The 22,684-nt window shown below is 36.7% G+C and overlaps 3 protein-coding genes and 1 pseudogene across 5 annotated transcripts; 3 read left to right on the top strand and 1 right to left on the bottom strand.

Annotated features, from left to right (window-relative positions):
- The first annotated feature begins 687 nt into the window (after nucleotides 1–687).
- Nucleotides 688–5,707, top strand: LOC129314376 (uncharacterized). Of its 3 annotated transcripts, none has more exons than XM_054957805.1 (8): nucleotides 688–1,580; nucleotides 2,599–3,093; nucleotides 3,361–3,523; nucleotides 3,716–4,013; nucleotides 4,383–4,455; nucleotides 4,533–4,623; nucleotides 4,844–4,923; nucleotides 5,094–5,707. In XM_054957805.1, the coding sequence occupies exons 1-8, from the start codon at nucleotides 1,500–1,502 to the stop codon at nucleotides 5,289–5,291; spliced, it is 1,479 nt and encodes a 492-aa protein (XP_054813780.1). In that variant the 5' UTR covers nucleotides 688–1,499; the 3' UTR covers nucleotides 5,292–5,707. The 3 variants fall into 3 exon arrangements, with proteins under 3 accessions (XP_054813780.1, XP_054813779.1, XP_054813778.1); XM_054957804.1 differs by having other exon boundaries at nucleotides 689–1,580; nucleotides 4,844–4,938; XM_054957803.1 differs by having other exon boundaries at nucleotides 691–1,580; nucleotides 4,844–4,956.
- Nucleotides 5,708–6,860: 1,153 nt separating this feature from the next.
- Nucleotides 6,861–9,983, top strand: LOC129312913 (uncharacterized; annotated as a pseudogene).
- A 2,548-nt stretch (nucleotides 9,984–12,531) lies between these two features.
- On the top strand, nucleotides 12,532–19,264 carry LOC129314229 (4-hydroxy-3-methylbut-2-en-1-yl diphosphate synthase (ferredoxin), chloroplastic-like). Its single transcript, XM_054957592.1, has 20 exons — nucleotides 12,532–12,724; nucleotides 13,074–13,304; nucleotides 13,857–14,014; nucleotides 14,167–14,273; nucleotides 14,363–14,463; nucleotides 14,557–14,633; nucleotides 14,966–15,085; nucleotides 15,184–15,414; nucleotides 15,673–15,789; nucleotides 15,888–15,962; nucleotides 16,051–16,128; nucleotides 16,260–16,319; nucleotides 16,415–16,477; nucleotides 16,626–16,770; nucleotides 17,077–17,215; nucleotides 17,752–17,829; nucleotides 17,917–18,076; nucleotides 18,166–18,264; nucleotides 18,493–18,597; nucleotides 18,764–19,264. The coding sequence occupies exons 2-20, from the start codon at nucleotides 13,097–13,099 to the stop codon at nucleotides 18,863–18,865; spliced, it is 2,223 nt and encodes a 740-aa protein (XP_054813567.1). The 5' UTR covers nucleotides 12,532–12,724; nucleotides 13,074–13,096; the 3' UTR covers nucleotides 18,866–19,264.
- A 2,053-nt stretch (nucleotides 19,265–21,317) lies between these two features.
- Nucleotides 21,318–22,325, bottom strand: LOC129314257 (vegetative cell wall protein gp1). Its single transcript, XM_054957632.1, has one exon. The coding sequence runs from the start codon at nucleotides 22,176–22,178 to the stop codon at nucleotides 21,648–21,650; it is 531 nt and encodes a 176-aa protein (XP_054813607.1). The 5' UTR covers nucleotides 22,179–22,325; the 3' UTR covers nucleotides 21,318–21,647.
- Between the last annotated feature and the right edge of the window lie 359 nt (nucleotides 22,326–22,684).

Below are 22,684 nucleotides of genomic sequence, written 5' to 3' on the forward strand. Positions count from 1 at the left end.
TCGTGAAGTTGATGTGTCTCGATGTTGTTTATCTCTTTTTTGAAATTTTGGGGCCATCTAGTGTTGTTCATCTCTAATGCTCACGCTGATCAATGCGTGTATCGTGACAGGGGTTGCACAAAAGCTTCGTCAAACCACCTGCTTTATCTTGTTCTTTTGACCTTCTCGTGAGATGAGTAATTTTAATACGAGTGAAACACTCTGCTCTCTTTTTAATTTGGAGAATATGAAGTTTTTAATTCTCGCCTAATCATATTCTCTTGTCAGATATTTATTTATTTTTTCTGGATATAACACACCAAAAAATTCTTTAGGTGGACTGGTGCACCGTCATCCGTGTTTATATAATAAAAATATAAAATCCAAATGATATTAAATATAAATTAATTTTAATATTAATAATAATAAGGGGAGAAAATATAAAATTAAATAGACATTCTATCATACAAATAAAATTATTCACAATAATGATGCATTTTTATTTGATTAAATTAATATAATTTTATTGGATGGATCACTAATAACATGGTATACTGGGTCGTCTAGGAATTTATCATTGATAACCATAAATATTCTCCAAGAGATAAGAATTCGCCAAATAAGGTTATAAATTTGTGATGCCGCTCCGGTGCGCATTGAAAATGAGATGTTGAGATTCTTGATGATTGAACATAATGAAAGGCAATTCCTTATTCGTGTTTGCCCCTTCCCTGTTTGGCCGGGAACTCAACTAACAATCAGATAATTGCGTGAATCGAAAGTGATTTTGAAGCAAATAAATCGCCAAAAAGTGGCAGAAAATAGGGGAACGTGTGCCTGAGGTTTCTTTAACATCAAATTGAACCATCCTTTTCTCTTTCTGGCCTTGTGGAGAGCTCAAGTGATCGAGTCTTACTCAAGTGTTTCTCAAAATTCATAAATAATCACAGGATATTACTATATTTTATCAGGAATTACGAAACAATCAAAGCTGCAGTTCAAATTGTCTGCAAGTAACGCCTTGTGTGTTTTGTTATCCATATCCGTTCTTAATTAATTTCTCTTTATCTTTGCTTTTCTTATATTATTGGCGGGAGAAATTGAGACGATTGAGGAACTTCCAGAACGAGACACATGTTTGAGATTCGATAAAAGTCTGTATGTTTAGCAAAACCCAGATTATCAGTGTAAAAAGAGGGCGTGCGCACTGGTGGAGACTGAGGTTTTGTGTATGTGGAAGTAGGCCAGGCCTTCCACCATCCTCTCATAAATGCTCAGTTTCGTCTTCTTCGTCGTCAGTCATCATGCTCACTTCCTCAAGTCCCGAGTTCCCATTTTCGGCCCTTTCTTCCCTCTGCCTGTTTCAGTCTCTCTGTATTTGTGGGGATAAACTAATGCGTTGAGCAATAAGCAAGTGATATATGGTTAAGCTACGTGTCTGCAAGGACTGAACTTTATTTCTTACTCGTGATTTACTTGGTCTGTGAATTCCAAGTTGAGTTGTGTCTTGTAACAAGAATATGAGTACAGAGCAAAAGCCCCTCAGTGAAGAACAAGATGCGGTTTCGTGCCAAATAACAGCTTCTCTCCCAGTTCACAAGGTAACTTGTGCTCTTTCAACTTCATCATCATCATCATTATCATCATCATCATCTTCTTCTTCTTCTTCGTCAGAGCATAAGATCAGAATAGTACTCCATATTTCATCTCTGATTCTCCGTATTTTGTTTTTCTTCGTCTCTTCTTTTTTATCTATACATGTTTGATATTCTTCGTGTTTTAGTTGTTCTTTCCGATCAAAACTTAGAAAATTTTCTCTTAATTTAATATCTATTGTGGACATGTGAACGAATTCTAGTAGGGGTGCTCGTCTTGATGCTACAGTGCTTTTATGCCAAAAGATATTTCTCTTTTTTCCCCTTACTTCATGATAAGCGTGGCTTAGTAAATTTAAATTTCGTCAACTGAGTATGGGGTATGTGTTACTAAAAAATGTGATAATATTTTTCATTTCATGAATCTTCCTTTTCTCTTGATCGCCAGTAGGTAAGTTTGTTCCACTTTCTAATGCTTGTGGATCAAACTGAGTGCAGGTAGGTCGAGCTGTCTTGTTACTTTCCATTTCCTTTGAATTTTGGAATGTCGTGAAACACTTTTATACAACAGCATGGGGTTGCAAATTTATAAAACCGGAGTTACTCCTACCTGCCTAATTAAAGTTCTTGAGTGTCTTCAGTTTTTTTTTTTTTTTTAATATGGTGTCTCTTTATCTACAGTTGTGTTGATTTTCATTCTGATGGATTTTCTCAGGGCTGTAGTGATGTATTGAACAAGATTCAAAAAGTCTTTTTATATTTATATGATATCTAACTGCCAAAATATGTGTAGCCTGCTAGATTGCTAATAATCTGAATTCTGCAGTGTTGGTGGTCCATTCTTTTGGCATTATGCATGATTGTTTACATGTCGTAATTCATTTGCTATTATGAGCCATAATATCTTGAATCCTCCTTTTCATAATAATTTCTGCATTACCTTTTCGTATTTCTTTCATGGTTAAAATCTTAGCATGTGTGTCTAGTGTTGCTTATATATATCAAATCTAAATTTGATCGATAGGTTGATAATACAATGGGGATAAGTGGAGAGTCCACGCATACTCGTCGCTGGAAGCGAGAGAATCTTTCACTACAAATACCATCAAGAACATCAGAAGAGTCTTCTCAAGATTTTGTAACAATCAAGATGCCTCAGACTCCAAGTCCTTCTCCAACTCCTAAGAGAGTGAATTTTCTGGTGACTTCACGCTCTGTTGACACCTCCAGTAATAAGTCTCCAGGACCTTCAGCATCAAGAGGAAAACCATCCATAAAAAGTCTCTTACCAAAACTGAGCTTTATTTCTCGGGTGTCATCAGATATTGAAAAGGGTTCTACTGCAGCTTCAGAAGGTTCCTCTTCAGGCACTCGAGAAAAGCCTTCAATTTCAAGAACCTTATCCCTTACTAAAATATTTACTCCCAGGATTAAGAGGACCTCATCATTGCCAGTGGATGAATTTGCACATTCAAATTCAGAATCTGCTCATGCTGGAACTCTTGGCACTTCTTTGCAGGTAAGATTTCAATCAGTGTAGTCTTAAATTAAAATCGATTGTTTCAATGTGCGATGAATTCTCCTTCACCGATATGATTAGGAAAAAACGATTTGCTTTTGGTCATGTTGACAAATGATCAGAACATAAAAATTTCTATATTTTTTTGGGCTTTCTTCCACTATCACGAGGTCTTGAGCATGCAAATAGGTTGAAGAATGAAGGAACCTCAAGTTCTAGAAAATTCAATATTTTTCGTTGCTGTAAAGCTTTTATTGTCTTTTGCAGAGAAGCTCTGCTCAGAGGCAAATAGTTCGCTCTCTTTCAGTGCCTGTCAACAATAACGAAAAAGGCTTAAGGAGAATGGATTCATTTTTCCGTGTAATTCCTTCCACCCCACGAGTGAAGGATGGAATTGAATTTTCGACAGCATCCCCAGCAAAGGATTCTGGTATGTTCATAATGAGCACTCTCGTCTGATTTCCAAAAGTAAATAGGATTTTATACATCATGGATATATAATGAGATTCACTGGGCTGACATATTTATGGCGTGCCAAGCTTAACAGTATGAACAGTGAGGCTGAATGTCTGTAAATTCTACATGCAGTTAGTAACTATTTCGGCTATTTTTCTTTGTTCAGAAAACGATATTGCTGATGGTGAGGATATAGCAGAAGAAGAGGCCGTATGCAGAATTTGTATGGTTGATCTATGCGAAGGGGGTGAAACTTTCAAGCTGGAATGCAGCTGCAAAGGCGAACTTGCTCTGGCACACCAAGAATGTGCTATCAAGTGGTTTAGCATCAAAGGAAACAAAACATGTGACGTGTGCAAGGAGGAGGTTCGGAACCTACCTGTTACTCTTCTGCGGATCCAAAGTGTCAGGGCTCGACATACTGGAGCAAGTAGGTCTCAGCTGGACAATGTGAATGAATATAGGTATGCTAATTATAAGTCAATTTTTTCTATCAGATGACTTGTTTCAATTTTGAAGTTAATGGACACTGTGAAGTCTCTGGATACAATACACTTTGACAATTTATCATAATGTTTTGGACCTCCAGTTATGAGTTTGCAACATCAAACTCAGACACTACCATAACTATCAAGTATGACTTGCTTGTGATGAAAGTTCATTCCATGATATCCGTATTTGAAGCTTCATTCTCATGGCTTACACACTTAAAATAATCCTGAAGTAATGAAGTCAGTATTTTCCTTTGAGAGTTGCATTCTAATACAGGAGTGGACTGAATGTTCTAATAACACCTTTGTTGATATTTTCGTTTTGTCTGCTTGTTTTGGTAGGGTTTGGCAGGAAGTGCCCGTTCTAGTCATTGTCAGCATGCTTGCATATTTCTGTTTTCTTGAGCAGCTATTGGTAAGAATAGCAGTCCACTCAGACCTGTCAAAGTCAATATACGTTTATTGTACCCTTAGTTATTTGACTCTGCGCAGGTTGGAAAAATGGGTACTTCTGCAATTGCTATATCTCTTCCGTTTTCATGTGTATTGGGTCTACTCTCATCCATGACATCATCCACAATGGGTAGGTTTGCAAAGATTCTGGTGAAGTTTTATCATGCTGCATGAGATTGACACCATCATTTTACATTATATAATAATCTGAAACCATGTGGCTATTGATAGTAGAGTTATATTGTTCTTCTTAATGAATACTTGCCTTTTTTTTTTTGTGCTTTTTTCATGATAGGTAGTTTGGCTACAAGTCGTTTACCAAACCCTAACCTTTGAAACTTGTTGTTCAGTGAAGAGCAGGTTCGTCTGGATTTATGCATCAGCACAGTTTGCCCTGGTGGTTGTCTTTGCTCATATATTTTACTCCTTGGTAATTGCAAAAGATGTACGCTTCGGCCACAACGTTAAGTTCTTTTGGTCTTTTATTTTTGAAACCCAGACGATCGTAGTTACTTCCTGAACATCCATATGACGTTAAAACAAAATGTAGCGTGTTGAGCGGAAGAATGACTTTGGGGTGCGTGTGTGTGTGACGTGCAGGTCCGCGTGCAGGCAATCCTGTCAATACTTCTAGCAACCTTCGCAGGGTTTGGTGTGGTAATGAGTGGAAGTTCAATTATTGTTGAGTTCTTCAGATGGAGAAGAAGATGGCAGGCTTCATTAGAGCAGAATAATAATGGTCTTCCAGTTATGGCACCTCATTCTGGCTCTTCCAGAGGAAGGGCTCAGAGTCAATAAAACTCGAGTGCTTCTTCATAAGCCAAGAGAGCAGTTAAAAATCGATGCTCATCTCTGAATATCTCGCAGTCTACTCAAGACTCTGAATGTACAGCTCGTAATGATACTGATACTGATAATGCAGTGTTATTAGAGAAAAGATTGGCTCGGGGCTGCAATGGAATTAGTGGTTGTTGCTGGTTAGAGTTTCTTTTGGGCTCTGTTAAATCAGAAGTTTTGTAGCCTCCTTTTTTGTCATCTTTGGGAGAGACAAGAAAAGAATTGAGGCATTATCTGAATATTATGATCATGGGGCCAATAACAAATTTTGTGAAGCATTCCAAATACACTGGAAGCTCATCTACGGTGCTTTTCACCGAAAGTATTTGTACGAGTCTACCAGATTTAACGATTGAGGCTTCAAAAGTTTGTGATAATTTAATGGTGGTATGACAATTACTTAAAACTAAGATTTCAATCTTCTGAAATAAAAAAACTTCAAAAAGGATTTTTTTTTTTTTAAAACAAGGTTTAAATGAGTTGAATTATTGGCTCACTAAAACGTCTTTGTTCAACGGATATAAAACATCCACGCTTTAGCATCTAGTGCAATGGCTCCCAGTGCCACAAGCGCCAATTTGACTTTCTGGGAGTGATGATTTAGTGGTTGTCAACAGTAAAGTTGTTTTTGTTATATATTTCATTAAGTACTGTGGATTTTTGGATCAATCATATTCATGCATTTACAATTCATGTAATGATATTAGTACTCTTAAAAGGTATTCTATGGGAGACATGTCTATCAACAAAGTTCTCACCACGTAATTTGATTTTCATAATTTTGTAGGTGATGAATTAAATTCTTACTATAAAAAATGGTTTTGTGTTTAAGTTTTTTTTTTTATGTGTCCAATGAAAAATAAGATAGCAAATACTAAGATAGTATTGGATAGCCCAATGTAGTCTTGTTCAAGGTTCTTTTTACTTTTTGCCCAATAGATAAGTAGGTTTTAGGCCCAAAAGACAATTATAAGTCCAATGCCAAACACGGTCATAAGCTAAGGGACCCACTCATTTTATAATTTATATTCACCTAAGAAGTATTTAATTTCAATGACTTAAATTATTGTTCATTTTTTAATATTTTAAATAATTTTTTAAAACTAAATTCAATCAAATTAACCTAATAAAATATTGACCCTGATTTCAGCCGATTTTTTTTTTTAACCAGTGATTTCAGCAGGACTTTAGCACAGTAATATCAAGTATGTAGCTTTTTTCTTACAAATTACTGATCCCTCCATTAAAAGATATAAAATATTTTTTAAAAAATTAAATGTTTAAAATTGTAAAATATTATTAACATTTTAAAATATAATTATTATTTTTTTAAAAATATTTTTATTGATAAATAAATTTATATTTATTATAAGATATTTAATATAAATAAATATAAAAAATAAAATTAATTTAAAAATAAATAATTATTTTATTAAAAAATGAGATGTAATTAAAAATATTTTATATTTTTAAACGCACGACTAACTATTAACCGACGGATCCAGAAATGATCACCTCCAACATTTCGGGGGAACTAAACTATAAAATTCGTCGCGCTATTTGCATCTTGCAGCCAAAAAGATTGGAGCGTGTGATCTTATTGGCGAGCTTCGTCATTGAAAATGGTTCCGACGTTGACGAAGAACTAGGCTCAAACTAGAGTGAATATTGCGACCAGAATAGCAGCACAAGCACCGCCTCTTCTCTGCGCTCTTCCCGTTCCCATAATCTCTTGTGGAGGTGCCCCTTCCTCACCAGTCACCACTGTGACTGACTCCCTCTCTGCCCATCTCTATCTCGCTCCTTCTCTCTGCCTCTGCGGATTTGTTGCTTCTTGCTTTTGCTTTTATTCAACTTTAGTCAAATCAAATAATGGCCAAAGAAGCCACCTTTTTGTGATAGTCTACTTCATTTGAACATTTTAATCGAACACTGCACTGGCTGTTGGAATGGCTGACTGAGGGAATTGTAATTGTGCTTTAGGGGTCCGCAAGTTGGGGTTTGTGCCCCAGTTAAAACAGAGTGAAAGGCTGAACAGAAGAAAATTTCCCATAAATATGGTTTGGAGTGTGGAGAATTCTGAGGTAAGTACTGAAAGCAAGATTGGAGCGGTTCATCTAGCAGAGGATGCTTTTGCTGCAGAAGCAGTTGAAGCTTTAAAATCTGGGAAGGTTATTGCTGTACCCACTGATACACTCTACGGGTTTTGCTTGTGATGCTTGGTATGATATCTGAGTTGATGCTTCACATCTTGCCCATAATCTGTTTGTTTAAATTCCTCCTGGTATTATTGCTATTCTTATTCAGGCCTCCTGTTCTTTTAATGTGTTGCTGACGAAGTGCTTGTGTTTCTGTCTCCCCCGCCCCCTTTCCTCTTCCCATATAAGGAACATAACATGTTGATTGTACTCTTGGAAATAACAAGTTACTGCGTTGGCGATTTATATAGATGAGAGACCGATACGGAAGATGAACAAAAGTGACAGACTTCCGGTTGTATCTTGTGAACACCCTTCTCCTCCATGAAAGCAAGTGATTAAGTTATTGTTCTATGTTATATCCCTATCTAGATCTCAAATATAAAAGTTGGCTCCACATGATATCGACCCTTCTGACTGCTTTTTAAAGTGTTTTTTAAAAAAAACAAAAATCATTTGCATTTCATAAGCTTCTGCGCATCTCAATTCTTTACATAAAATTGGATTTTGTTCTATTATTGATTAACATTTACTCTTATTGGAACATTTCACAGCTCGTTGGAAGCAGTTAACCGAATTCATGAGATTAAAGGACGTCAACATACAAGGCCCTTGGCTCTATGTGTTGGGGATGTTTCAGACGTAGAGCGTTTTGCAGTGACTGACTCTTTGCCTCGTGGCCTGCTTGATTCCCTCCTTCCGGGTCCCGTTACAGTTGTGCTGAAACGAGGTTCGCTGGTAACATGCCTGCTGGAAAATACATACACTAAAATAAGACCATGGAACAAGAAGTATTTACAGAACTCTACATCTTTATTTAACTAGACTAGATCGGTTCAAGAAGTGGATTTAAACCTTGAAGCTGCAATTAGTTTGCATCTCATTCTACTTATTTGTCTAATAGTTTAGTGGGGACATATTCTCGGAGAATCAAGTGTTCTTGAACGATCTTTGAACCCAATATTTGATAGCATAGAGGTTAGAGTGCCTGACAGCAATTTCATTCGGCTCATTGCTCGTGGCTCTGGAACTGCCTTGGCCCTCACTAGTGCAAACCTAAGCGGACAGTCAAGTAGTGTTTGCATCAAGGATTTTGAAGACCTCTGGGGACATTGTGCCTATGTCTATGATGGCGGTTCTCTTCCATCGGGATGTGCAGGTTCCAAAATTGTGGACCTCGCCACACCATACAACTACAAGATTCTCAGACCTGGAAGGTACATTCTGTTGAGATAATCTTTTCTTGTCTTTCAAGTTTCTTAATGTGCTTTCAGAATGGGATGTTCATTGTCAGATAGTAATAACACCAAAGACAGGATTTGAGTCCGGGTGTTTACACTTCACTTTCAAATTTGGGATAGGATTGGTGGGATCTATATGTCGAGATGTTAGAGGATGGGATTAGAAAAATGGGGAACGCTAGATTCTGTTTTGGTTAAGGTATAATAATGGGAATCACACAATATAGCTACTGAAGATCTCACAATAATTGCATTAAAAATTCACTCAAGAGCAGCACAAACTCTGATGCAATAACAAGAAAGAGACCACACTAATTAACAACAGAAAGAAATTACAGAACAAGAAGAAGAATAGCAGAAAGAAATTCCCAAGAGTGGGACCAGAGAGGATATCAGAGGGAGAAGAATGACATCAAAGAGAAGACTCCATAAGATTCATCCACACCCCCAAAACCCTTGTTCCATATCTATTTATCCTAACATCATCCTAAACTATTCCACTTCTCTTAAGCCCATTCAAATAAGCAGCTGGCCCAATAGTCCGTTTCTCATGGTCCAGGGCCTCATTAATGCTAAATCCCTTCATTACAGATCCATGGTTATATATACTAGTTTTGTTCTTAGGTCTGAAGTTTTTGGGGCAGTCTGTGAAAAGCTTACAAAAGAGTGTGGTGTTACATACAGGCGGCTTTAACAGTGTTCATTGTCCTATTGTGTAGTGTGAAGGAAGAGACAGTGGCTATCTTGGAGAATCATTCTCTGGTTGAAGAAGTAAATAAGCAGTGATTGATGTGGAGTACCTCCATCTAGACGTCCGTGGGGGCGTGGGGCAATTTATCCTCCAGTTACTATTCAGCCAAAAAAAAAAAGCATCTTCTATTTTAATGAAGTTTTAATTTAATCTTTCAAATGATGGTTGTTTTATTACAGCCATCGTGTTAGCTTATAACTGAGTGTTTATTATTGATTGTTTATGCAGCTATTTTAGCTATGCACTTATGTTTTTTCCCCTTCCATGAGAACTTCCGCGAAGCTTGAGCCGCTCAGTGGAGTGGAATTAAAAAGTGCTTTCTGATAGTCGCACAATCCAAGTCATTAGGTGGTGTCATTTATCTTGTAAGTTACTGTATCTCGTAGTGAACTTAGTTTAGAGGTTATTCCATGAAGAATATTTTTGGAGATTAAAATGACACTTGAAGTATTTGGAGATCAAATTAGGAGAAAAACTAATTTGTTGAATTGCTGGTTATTCATCATCATGTTAGTTCAAATAAAACTAACAGTAACAATCCATGTTAAGAAGATTGTAGTTGATTCAGCATCCTTGGAAAGGCCTGATGAGATGTTAGAATAAGATTGAACCAAGACACCTTAACTAATAATATTAAGTGTTAAAAATACTGCATTTTGACCCTCAAATATAATTAGCTTAATGTAACCATTTTTATGCACCATTCTCTGTTGCATTTTGGGTGTGACTCATTGAGAGGTTAAAAAATGTCGACTAAATAACAACAACAATGCAGGTGAAATTCAGTATGATTTTCAGGATTTGATCATGTGATTCTTTATAAGAATGAGAAAAAAATTTCGAGCATTTTAAGAGTGAAGATTAAAATCTTATATTCATGGTTTCATCAAGCTTTGAATTATTTAATAAGTATGATGAATGAAAAATTTATAATCTTTAATAATATATACTAATTGCTTGTAAAATAATAACATATAATTGATCTTTTAAAAAAACTTAAAAGCATATACAATAGAAAAAATGCCTCCCCAATGAAAGGAAGGTCATGGATTTGATTCCAACTCTGTACATTTCTCTAGTTGTTTCAAATAAAAAAAGAAAGAAAAGAAGAAGAAGAATGAAAAAAGGAAAAGAAAAGAAAAGAAAAGAAAATAAGGGTTGCCAACTTGTCCTTCATAAACTCACATAAAGTTTGACGAGTCTAAGAAGGAACGAGTACAAGTCAAGGTCCAATGCATGACTGTGGACTAGATCACTAAAATGATAATAGTAATCAACACTGGTGCCCAATGTTTATTAGTATATATATTATATATAAATGTGGAGGCACGGGGTCTCCCTCCTTGGCTTAATATTACACCGATCCAAAATATAAATGTTTTTATTTAATTAATCTTGATTTTAAATATAAACAATCAAATATATATAATTTTCCCCCCTTTTTTCTCATTTGGCCAACGCTCCATCCTACCAGATTCCTACAAGTTTTTCTAGAGCTGTCAATTAGGACCAGCCCGGCCCTAAAGGACCGGCCCTTGAAAGGTCAGGGCCTAAATGGACTGGCCCTAATAAGCCCGATTACATGTCAGGGTTTCATTTTTTAAGGCCCGGCCCTAGCCCTCAGGGCTAAAGGGCCGGCCCTCAGGGCCTCGGCCCTATTTTTTAAAAATTATTTTTTCAATTAAAAATTATAAAATATATATTTATAATTATAAAAAAAGTTATTATTCATAAAATTAAGTTTAAGAAAATAAATTTAAATTAATTTACACCACAACAATAAAGAAAACTAAAATATTTAGGTCTAATATCAAATAGCAACATCAAAATGAATACCAATAAAAATTAAACTTAACTAATATTATCATAATAAATAAATAAGGGATGAATGAATGCATTTAATATGTTCATTTCTTTGAATTATGTATTTAATCTTTTATTTTTTTATATTATAATTTAAAAAAAAAATTATAAACGGGCCTAAAAGGGCCGGCCCTGGCCCTAAAGGGCCGGCCCTTTTATTTTCGGGCCTAAAAGGGCCAACCCTTTTAGGTCCGATTTACATTTTTAAAGATAAAATGGAAGCCCGGCCCTCAATTTTTTCGGGCCTAAAAGGGCCGGCCCTATGAGCTCGGCCCTAATTGACGGCTCTAAGTTTTTCTTCTTGTATTATTGTATTGATTGATGATTGATTATTGATAATCCATAGGTGATTGTTGATTCTTACCATTCCCACTGATTATTTATATTCCAAATTCAAATCTCCGTTTGAGACTTTGAATATTCCATTTTTTTAAGATTTCATTCTCTTACTTTTTCTCACGCGAAGAAGGTGGCGGCTTCTGTTTTCCATTTCTGCCCTCTTTTGTGCCCTCGTCCTTTTAATTTCCTTATTTATGTTTCAAACCCTCACCCTTTATTTCCAATGCTGCCGTGTTCATGAGTAAATCCATCCAGTCGTCCCAATAATAGTGGGTTCATGTAATATGAAATCTCAGCCTAGATTCTGTACTTGTAATTTTGATTATCCAATCGGGTTCAGAGTCACCTAACATTCTTATTGCAGGTTGGATTGTGCAATAATAGTATTTTGCTTATTATTTGCTTCAGCTTCGGACGCCATGATTAATTTCCCATCAATCTAATTAAGACGTTCATGCTTTTAACGACTCAGATCAATAGAATGAGCGAATCACATGAAAATAATTTAAATGCAGAATTGTTTTCAACATGTTGGCTTATTACCAAAATTATGCATGGGTTATGATGAGGGCAGAGGCTGAGGATGAATGAAAGGCAAGTGATTAATTGATTGGTTTTAAACCATTTGGGTAACTTCTAAAAGTATAATTAAGTTAATATATTTTTACCAAGTTTAATAAATAATTGAATTGAATTCTTCAAATAACGAAAACAGGAGGACCCACGGCATAAAAGCAAAACACATTCCACGTGCCCAATCTTCCTATGGCAACTGCTGATATATAATTTAGTCGAAGCGCCGGAGACTCACTCACCACCTTTTTGTCGTCTTCCACCACTCGTCCCCTTTGCCTCCATTTTTCTTTGTGAAATTTTGATGAAAACGGTTGCGATCAGGGGCCTCTGACTCTCCTTCCTCACTTCAGATCCTCCCTTTCACTCTCAATCATCGCTATCTCTCCACACTAGCATCATCTTAAGGCTCGAGACCTTTATTTCCGGGTAAAGCAATCCCATGAAATGCTCTTGCACACCTTTTTTATTTCTCTGTTGATTCCCCTTGCGTATTCAATTTCAGTTTGGGAGGTTTCGGGTGAAATCTTCATCATGCATGTCTTTGGTTTGTTTTAGATGAAATGGTTGTTCGGTGTTGACTGATTTTTTTTTCTCGCTCTTGTTTAATATATTGGTGCCGCGTGATGTTGCACTTCGTCGAACGAGCTGGGTCATATCAATAGAGAGTTATTGTGAAGTTTTATGATCTGAACCAATGAAGATTGTTTTCGAGATTTTAAAGAGTTATTTATTGTTCTACTAATTACGGTTTTATCTTCTTTCTAACCTGATGTAGGCCAGGTTTGTTGCGCTTGAAAAATGGCTACTGGAGTTGTGCCAACTTCGTTTTCTACTCTCAAGGGTAGAGATTCGAGTTTAGGAGTTGCCAAAAACATGAATTTTGCAAGAATTTCCGATTTGAAGATAATGAAATCTGGAAGGACAAAGGTCTCAGTTATAAGGAACTCAAATCCTGGCCAGGATATTGCTGAAGTTCAGTCTGCATCACCAGGAAACCCACTCTTAGGTATACTATTCTTGATGCTTTTCTCTCTTCACCTGATAATTTGTTTAAATGGCAATCATTGAAGATAGTTCTTTCTGTGCTTCTGTCATCTTCCCTTGCAATGGTTGCAACAAGAGAGAATGGTTTGCTTTCAAATTTTGCCTCCGATTCGTTTGTACTGAACGCTGTGAACAATTCTTTGGGTAATCTGTCCAATTGTTGATGAATTGCTCCACAGGTTGACGTCTGACGGCTGCAAATCTATTTCCATTGCCTTTACAAATGAAACCTTATGAATATGCTGTTAATTGATCTTAACTTCAAATCAGATCCTCGTTATTTCGTATACTTTAGTTAAATGGGTTTTCACACTAGGGCTAGAACTGCCTTTCTTATTTTTTTATATCCTCCAATTTTCATTCCTCGGCTCCCATTTGGTGTTTCCGGTAGAACTTTCACTCCTCAGCCGGGAATGTCAGAATTGACATCTCTGATACCATTTAGGCGTTTCTTCTCAGTGGTTTTTCATTTTAGCTTCACCTGATCAATGAATGGATCATGATTTGAATGTAGTTCCTAGGCAAAAGTATTGTGAATCGTTGCGCAAAACAGTCAGGAGGAAAACAAGCACAGTGATGGTTGGTAATGTGGCCATTGGAAGTCAGCATCCTATAAGAGTTCAAACGATGACTACAAGTGACACTAAGGATGTTTCTGCGACAGTTGAACAGGTCTTACAAATGCTCCTGCTTTATGTTTATAAGACAACTTTCTGCTCTGGCACAGCTACCCTTTTCTTTTAACCTTTTGTTTCCTATATTTAACTTTGACTTATTGACATAGCGGTGTTGTATAATAATAATCTTCCATTTATTGTTGTTAGGTAATGAAAATAGCAGACAAAGGAGCTGACCTTGTGCGAATAACAGTTCAGGGGAAGAAAGAAGCAGATGCGTGTTTTGAGATTAAAAACTCACTCGTGCAGAAAAAGTATGAACTGGTGTTGGCTATTTGTATGTTAATTTTTCAAGTCTCTACTGTTTAGGTGTTTAACATTGTCTAAATTTGACCATGACCAGCTATAACATTCCTTTGGTGGCGGATATACATTTTGCTCCTTCTGTTGCTTTGCGTGTTGCTGAATGCTTTGACAAGATTCGTGTCAACCCTGGAAATTTTGGTATGCTTCCCTTTCTTCATTCATTAGCTTTATTTTCCTTTTCTCTTAGGGCATTGGCTTTTATTCTGAATTCGTGATTGTGGTCTTCTGCAGCTGATAGAAGGGCTCAATTTGAAAAACTTGAGTACACAGAAGAAGACTATCAGAAAGAGCTTGAACATATTGAACAGGTAAAATTAATCTTTCATTATATTCTTTCTCAAGCTATGGTAAAGTGTTGCAGTATGCTATTTTTTGAGCTCTTCATCTTTGGGCGATTAATTTATCATCCATTCATGATTCATCCTTGCTGTGAAAATGTTTGAGCTGTTAAAATTTTTCATGGAGTTAACACATACTGATGAAGTACACATAAGCTCTGGTTTGTCAGGTTTTCTGTAGTTACTATTTGGTATTGGTCAAGCAAGAGCTTTTGAAGTCCTCTCTTGATAGGACTACTCAAATTAATTACACCACAAATGAACTATGTGCTTCCTGACCAATTATAAACTTTAAATGCCAGGTTTTCACACCATTAGTTGAGAAATGTAAGAAATATGGGAGAGCAATGCGCATTGGGACTAACCATGGTAGTCTTTCTGATCGTATAATGAGTTACTATGGTGATTCTCCTCGGGGAATGGTGAGAGTTATTTCCTCTCTCTTTATACAGAACACTGTACATTTGTATGTTTCCCCAAGATGCAGAAGCTTCCTCCTTACCAAACAATAATTGGACAGGTTGAATCTGCTTTTGAATTCGCAAGGATATGCCGGAAGTTGGACTTCCACAATTTTGTCTTTTCTATGAAAGCAAGCAACCCTGTTGTCATGGTCCAGGCATACCGTTTACTTGTAGCTGAAATGCATGTTCAAGGCTGGGATTATCCACTGCACTTGGGAGTAACTGAAGCTGGTGAAGGTGAGGATGGGCGGATGAAGTCTGCAATTGGAATCGGAACTCTTCTTCAGGTATGCTTGAATGCCTTCATATTAAAAAGGATATTCATCCTGCCATATGTTAGATGTATGATTCCCTTCTTCATGTTGTTTAGCATCCAGTACAGTGTATTTTCATAATATTCTGTTCATGAAGCCTCTGTAGAAACAAGGTTTACACCATATTCATGACCTTTCACTTCTATGCAAGATTGTTCTTCATAGTTTGACATTTTTAGGAGCACCATATGCATGAAGTTTTATCATTTGCAAGCCTTGTTGTATCTGTAGGATGGATTGGGTGATACAATCAGGGTTTCTCTCACAGAACCACCAGAGAAGGAGATAGATCCTTGCAGAAGGTTGGCAAATCTTGGAATGAAAGCTTCTGAACTCCAGAAAGGGGTGGTATGATTCCAAATAATGCTTCAGTTTAACATGTATAAGTGGTCAAATTTTGTCATTCTGAAAAGCTAACAAACTCTTAATGGTGCTACATCCACCAGGAACCTTTTGAAGAGAAGCATAGGCATTATTTTGACTTCCAGCGCCGATCTGGTCAATTGCCAGTGCAAAAAGAGGTTAGGTTATAAGCTTTCTGAAATTGTTTTACATTACTGCAATGACCATATATTTATAATGGATAACTGAGTTAGCATTCTGATACAGGGTGAGGAGGTGGATTACAGAGGTGTGCTGCACCGGGATGGTTCTGTTCTCATGTCAGTCCCCTTGAATCAGTTAAAGGTAAAGTTTGGATAGTATTTCCCTTGTTATCTCTCTTATATCTCTGGCTGCCCTTCTTTCTCTGGCTGTGCATGTTATCTTTATTGCCTCTCTTTGTTAGAAGGTAAGCATGCATTCCCTGGTTTTTGCAGATGCCGGAGCTCCTCTACAAGTCCCTTGCAGCCAAACTCATTGTTGGCATGCCATTTAAGGTTGTTTCCATTCTATGTTAAATGAGAATATGTGGTATGTTCGCATTTGTGATTTTACATAAGAAGGTATTGATAAATTTGGCAGTATTTTTTAGGATCTGGCCACGGTAGATTCAATCTTGTTGCGAGAACTTCCTCCAGTAGATGATGCTGATGCGGTAAGAATCTTTGCTATGGGAGCAAGAGCAGCATTGACTTTACTAGTTTGCCTCATTATCTTTCAAACAATTCACAGCATTGCCAGTTTATCATGACGTTTTGAATGATATATTTCCCTTTTTTTCCTCCATGTGGCATCGTGATCAGCGACTAGCTCTCAAGAGGCTGATAGATACAAGTATAGGGGTTATAACTCCTTTATCAGAGCAGTTAACAAAGCCATTACCCAATGCCATGGTTTTGGTGAACCTAAAGGAACTATCTACTGGTGCTTACAAGCTTTTGCCACAAGGTGTTTCTCAGCCTAAGTTTCTAATTAGTTATTATTATCATTACATCTGAACTAAATGACATGGACCTTCTGATAAAAAAAAAAATTGGACCTCGTCATGAATGCTGTATAGTCCTCCTCGTGTTGAATTTTGGCATAAAAGAAAGGGGAGATATAAACCGAGTTAAATTTGAAATGTTGGTGGTCCATGTAATTTTATTACATGTGATTTTCTTAGGGTAATAACCAGTGAAATTTATTCTAACGTCTTCCTCACCCATTTCAAAGCTTGCTTCTGATAATTTTTGCCAATTTATTACCTCTTAGGCACACGTCTGGTTGTGTCAGTATGTGGTGATGAGTCTTATGAACAACTGGAAATCCTCAAAGGTCTTGATGCTACTATGCTTCTTCATGACCTACCTTATACTGAAGACAAAATTAGCAGGGTGCATGCCGCAAGGAGGTGAGAATGTTACTCATTAATTTAGTTGCAGAAATCATGACAACATGAACATGATCTCGAGAGCCTTCCTTGCATATAACTTAAATTTTAGATTCTTAAGAGTTGATTGTAATTGGTTAATGAGTAATTTACATTGATCAAATCTACAAGAAAAGAGGATTCAGTATCAGTTATACAGATCAAACAAGCCTTTCTGCCCTTGACATGCTCGTCGTTAGCTGAAAATCCTTTTTCATGCAGTGCAAATCAATGCATGTAAAGAAAATATGGGATTGTATCAGGACCCAATCGCACATAGGCAAATTCAGTACCAAAATTTTCTCTGTTGTTTCAGGACTGATGAGTGAGGGTTGGTTTCTTTAGTTGACAGACTGAAAGATCCAAACAAGTGTTCTGTGTGGCATTTCATCTGCTCTACATTGTGACTTTATATCATTCTACTTTTTTTTTTTTTTTTAATATATGATAGCTCTACATGATTAATCGTTAGTGGCCTACAGAATCCTTCTAACACTGAGCATTTATATTGAGATCAGGTTATTTGAGTACCTAGCAGACAATTCTCTGAACTTCCCAGTCATTCACCACATTAATTATCCCCATGGAATTCACCGGTATATTTTAAGACTCACAGTATGGCTTTTTGAGTTAAGATCGAGAATTACATGGTCATGGTGAAACTTTATCCTTTCTACTTACAGGGATGACTTAGTAATTGGCGCTGGGGCAAATGCTGGAGCCCTTCTGGTTGATGGTCTTGGAGACGGTGTTCTCTTGGAAGCTCCAGACCAGAATCTTGATTTTCTCAGAGATACATCTTTTAACTTGTTGCAAGGTTGCAGAATGAGAAATACGAAGACTGTATGTATTCCATCATGAACAAGACCTATATTACAGAAGCAGGAGTGTTGACTCTTGATCTTAAATTATATGGGTTACTTGTGTTGCAGGAATATGTGTCATGCCCATCCTGTGGCAGAACTTTGTTTGACCTTCAAGAAATAAGTGCACAAATTCGGGAGAAGACATCACACTTGCCTGGTGTTTCGGTAATTAATTAATTATCTAGTCCACGGAGAACACAAGTTATGCAGCATGAGGGGACCCAACTTACTGCAACCAAAAAAAAAAATCTGTTATTTGTTACTCTTGTAACTAAATAAATTGCTTATGCACAAAACAAGAAGCAGCTTCTATTCTCTAATTCTCCAAAGAATAATAGGGAAGATGATAAGTAATGAAAATGATATTTTCCGTAATTCGAATCTCTTCTTCAGATTGCAATTATGGGTTGCATTGTCAATGGACCTGGTGAGATGGCAGATGCAGACTTCGGGTATGTGGGAGGTGCTCCTGGAAAGATTGACCTTTATGTTGGGAAGGTAATTCGTGGGATCTTTGATTTTGAAACTCTATATACGTCAATTTGAGTCTCAGAGTTTTAGCATGACTTAAGAATATAACGGATACCGGTGCTATGCTTAGGTTTGAAAACCTGGAAATCCATGCTAAATGATGAATGTTGACACTAGTGTAAACTTGATACAGACTGTGGTGAAGCGTGGGATTGCAATGGAGGGAGCAACCGATGCACTGATCGATCTAATAAAAGAGCATGGACGTTGGGTGGACCCTCCTGCAGAGGAGTAAAAGTACTGAAGTCAACGACACAGGACAGTTATGATTTGTCGATGAGAAGGTAAACAGTGAGATCCCGGGCCTGTCTGATGTGCTATGTGCTTTAGACTTTAGTACATGTACAAGTCATTAGATTTTGTCTTTTTAATTACCAACACAAGGTGAGAAAACCACCTCAATTTAGTGGTATACAATTCCAATTAGAGCTATAAAATTCATTAGGGTGAAACACAGTAGCGACATGGGAGGAGTGGAATGAGGAGTTTCTATTGATTCCCCATTTCCAATTAGAGCTGATCTGATTAGCAATGAGGAGTTTCCATGTTGATTCCTGGAATCCTGCGAATGTTCGACCTTCGAATATATAAATTATGATGCACTTCAATAATTCAGGTTATTTTATGTTTGGTATTGGATCTGCGCCTTTGTGTCGTAGGGACTTGGTTTATCTTATCCCTAAAAAAGAATAAGCAAAGTTAAGCTATCATCGTTAATTAAAAGAGAAGTAAAGGTGAACATCATAACCTGAAAATAACAAGCTACCACGTAGTCAACGACCGAACACAAAAGGGTAACACGTCCCTCAAGAGCATGAGGGGTATTGGCAACACGTCCCTCAAGACCCGATTCCTTGAGATCCAGTCTTGTTTGCAGCTATCGGGTCTATCGGCGTGCCTTGGGGGCCTTACATGTAGGTCTCACATGTTTGCCATGGAAAAATGAAGTGCATTGCGTGTTTTAGATACTGTTTGCATGTCGTTTCATTTTCTGTCCAACTATTTACAATTCATTGGGGAACCCGCGTGCTGATCTTTTACAAGGGCTGATCTGTTTCCAAATAGCCATTTTTGTAAAGTACAATGTTTCAATTTTAAAGATTATTTATGAATTTCTAGATGTAATTTTTATATCTTTTAACCAAAAAGACATTAGAAACATATAAAAATTATTACTTATTTATTCAAAAAAGTAATCATTAAAAATAAGTACTAAATAATGATGAGTATTAAACAAGGATGAAGTTGAAAAGAAAAATTGGATAATCACCTAACCAGCTACTTCTTTTATAGATATGAGTTTATTAAAATATCATTACAAATAACAATATGAAAGGGATGAAATAACATGTACAAATATGGAGGTACGTAAAAAGACCTATATTAAATGCAGAATAACTCTTTTTGTTGACAAAGTAGTACTAAATTGCTCTAAATTTGATTATGGGGAAAACTATAGTTTACAAAGGCATCAAGTGATTTTGTATGTAGAACAAATGAAATATCATTAAACATATTCCCTTCAGTCTTAAACTATTGGGAAAAATTTTAAGACTCTATTTCTTTCTAAATATAAAGCAAGGGTGTGATAGTTGAATATTTTTTAACAAACTTGTTTTTTCTTAATAGTAACAAGTTTTTAGTATACTTTAATTTTAATTTCTAGATAACTTTTGTGATTATTTTAGTAAAAAATAAATGTAAAAAATTACATATTGTTTACAAGTTTAAAAATATTAATAAGAATTATTAAAAGGAGTAAAATTAAAAATTATTGTGTGTTTGGATTAATGAGATTTATATTTGAATTTGGACCAAATATTTCATTTGAAAATAAAAAAAAAATATGAAATTTAAATTTGATTTATATTCAAATTTATTTTTTTTTTTTATTTGTAATTCTTTTATAATTTTAATATTAATAACTCTCGTATCTTTTCTTATCTCTTATTAATTAAAAAATAAAAAAAATCTAGCACTTTTAATTTATAGATAGAATTTAAATAAAAATTTGAAATGTAAGATTTTAAATTTAAAATTCAAGTGCGAATCTATCCATCTAAACACTACTTAAATTAGTTAACCTTCACGATTAAAAACAAGGGAGGAAATAGCAATGCAGCCACAACGTTCTTTTGCATCATCACCTCCGCATTGCGTGCCGCCGTGTTACAGCCTTCAGGTGTCCCCTCCCCAACTGCCAAGTGGCAACTCCAACCCATTCCACACATTCCGCCCCGGCCCATTAAAATTCGGGCCGCTACTGTTGCTATTCATAAATTTTGATGATTACGTAGAAGATGGCATATTAATTAATTCAATTCAATTATAAAATAAAAATTACTCTCTCGTCCCCCTGTAGAGCTAATTAAATTATTGATAATTTTTTTAAAATTAAAAAAATTAATGATCCAATTTTTTTTATGAAGTACTGACCTCTAAAAAGGTTCATCTTTTTCTTCTAAGTTGACTTATGTGGACTTAAAAAATAATCTTTCAGTATCTGCATAATAAATAAAACCAGAATGTAATTAATAGGAAATGAGTGAAAATTCGGAATTTTAGAACTACGGTCAGCTAGAATATACTGTTACCCGCACTCGCAACTTCAAGCTTTTTAGTTAATGCCGGATATCCCCAATAATAAAAGGATACAAAAGGAACAGTACTCTAAAACTGCGGAGGACTGAACGAAAGTACAGTTGCATTAAAGACCATATAGGAATCCCATTGATCTTAACATAATGAATTTTCACCAGATCCATGACAATCAGCATCAACGAACGAAATTACAATATGATAGTTTGAGATTGGAAACAAATGTTTCGATCATCACAAGTCACCGACATAAAGAATCTCAAATGAATATGACTTCCTATCATCATGTATGGCCAATGTGATCAATATAGCATGAAAGAGTGTAAAAAAAAAAAAATGCCTTTAGTAATCATATGGAGAGGGCAGGAAGAGTATAACCTCCGGGCTAAAGCAATGACGATAGAATTGTGTATAGCACCCTACAGAATCTCTCTCCTCGCCGCGTATCCGTACTGAGATCGCCGAATATTCTGCTGGCGCTTCCTGTAAACCAAAGCCGCCATCACAACCACACCGGCCGCGGCGATAACTCCAAGCGCTACCCCGGTCTTCTTGCCAGCATTCATTCCCCCCGAAGAACTGTCCGCTAAACCTTCTTCATCGCTTACACCGGTGTGGCTAACTACACCATCATCAGCCGGCTCCGGCGCTGGAGACGGAGTCAGGGACGGAGACGGGGAGGGAGAGGGTGAGGGGGAGGAAGCAGGAGTTTTACTGTCGAGAGAAGGTGCAGGAGGCGATAAACCCAAGGGTGAACTGGCGGGAGCAAAGTCAGGAGCATCGACGGAAGGAGCAGACGAGGAATCAAGAGGAGACGAGGACGGAGAGGGGGCGGGCGAAGAGACGGAAGGGCTAGGAGAGATCTGCAGCGGATCGGCGAAGACAGTGGTGCGAAGCAACAAAGAAAGCAGAAAGAATAGAACAAAAGAAAATTGCGGAGGAACTGCCATTGCAAAGAGAAATTGAAAGTTAGACTTACAAGAACAGTGCGAACGGAGATCTGGTAATTGTAGAAGAAAACTGGAAGGAGGGGGGAAGATGGAAGGTAGATCTGGGGATTTGGGATATATATATATACATATATATATATAAATGCGTAGGTTAAGAAGACGGTTAGGGAGAGGCAGAACTTGGGGAGGCGGGAGGAGCATACATCGGAGGGCCTGAATTGAAGGTGACGCTAAGATCGTAGCCACTCAGATCTTGACACGTTCAAAGCGATAAGATCGCTGGTTTAAATAACAAGGTAAGGTAACAAACAAAATTAGCTGTGCATGTGAAATGTGAATGAACGAGGAATGCATTGAAAGATTATCAACTCATGAAATTGAGGAGGGTCTCTCGAGCTTTAAATACGTCGTGAAACTGAGACTTCAAGTCATGAAGGATGTTTAAATCTGAAGTGACAGTGATTTTGACGATTATATTCCTTCTTCTTCGCCACCGCTTAGTTTTA

This window comes from Prosopis cineraria, unplaced genomic scaffold (assembly GCF_029017545.1).
Source record: "Prosopis cineraria cultivar Desert tree isolate PC_DT_omini unplaced genomic scaffold, ASM2901754v1 PC6, whole genome shotgun sequence".
Classification (NCBI taxonomy): domain Eukaryota; kingdom Viridiplantae; phylum Streptophyta; class Magnoliopsida; order Fabales; family Fabaceae; genus Prosopis; species Prosopis cineraria.

What these genes read in the sequence shown, in the direction of transcription:
- LOC129314229 (XM_054957592.1), top strand. Translation starts at nt 13,097, where the DNA reads ATGGCTACTGGAGTTGTGCCAACTTCGTTTTCTACTCTCAAGGGTAGA. An exon ending in AATTGCCAGTGCAAAAAGAG is followed by an intron (nt 15,963 to 16,050) that starts GTTAGGTTATAA and finishes ATTCTGATACAG; the next exon opens with GGTGAGGAGGTGGATTACAG. An exon ending in TATCCCCATGGAATTCACCG is followed by an intron (nt 17,830 to 17,916) that starts GTATATTTTAAG and finishes TTCTACTTACAG; the next exon opens with GGATGACTTAGTAATTGGCG.
- LOC129314376 (XM_054957803.1), top strand. Translation starts at nt 1,500, where the DNA reads ATGAGTACAGAGCAAAAGCCCCTCAGTGAAGAACAAGATGCGGTTTCG. An exon ending in ATCCCCAGCAAAGGATTCTG is followed by an intron (nt 3,524 to 3,715) that starts GTATGTTCATAA and finishes TTCTTTGTTCAG; the next exon opens with AAAACGATATTGCTGATGGT. An exon ending in GACAATGTGAATGAATATAG is followed by an intron (nt 4,014 to 4,382) that starts GTATGCTAATTA and finishes TTGTTTTGGTAG; the next exon opens with GGTTTGGCAGGAAGTGCCCG.
- LOC129314257 (XM_054957632.1), bottom strand. Translation starts at nt 22,178, where the DNA reads ATGGCAGTTCCTCCGCAATTTTCTTTTGTTCTATTCTTTCTGCTTTCT.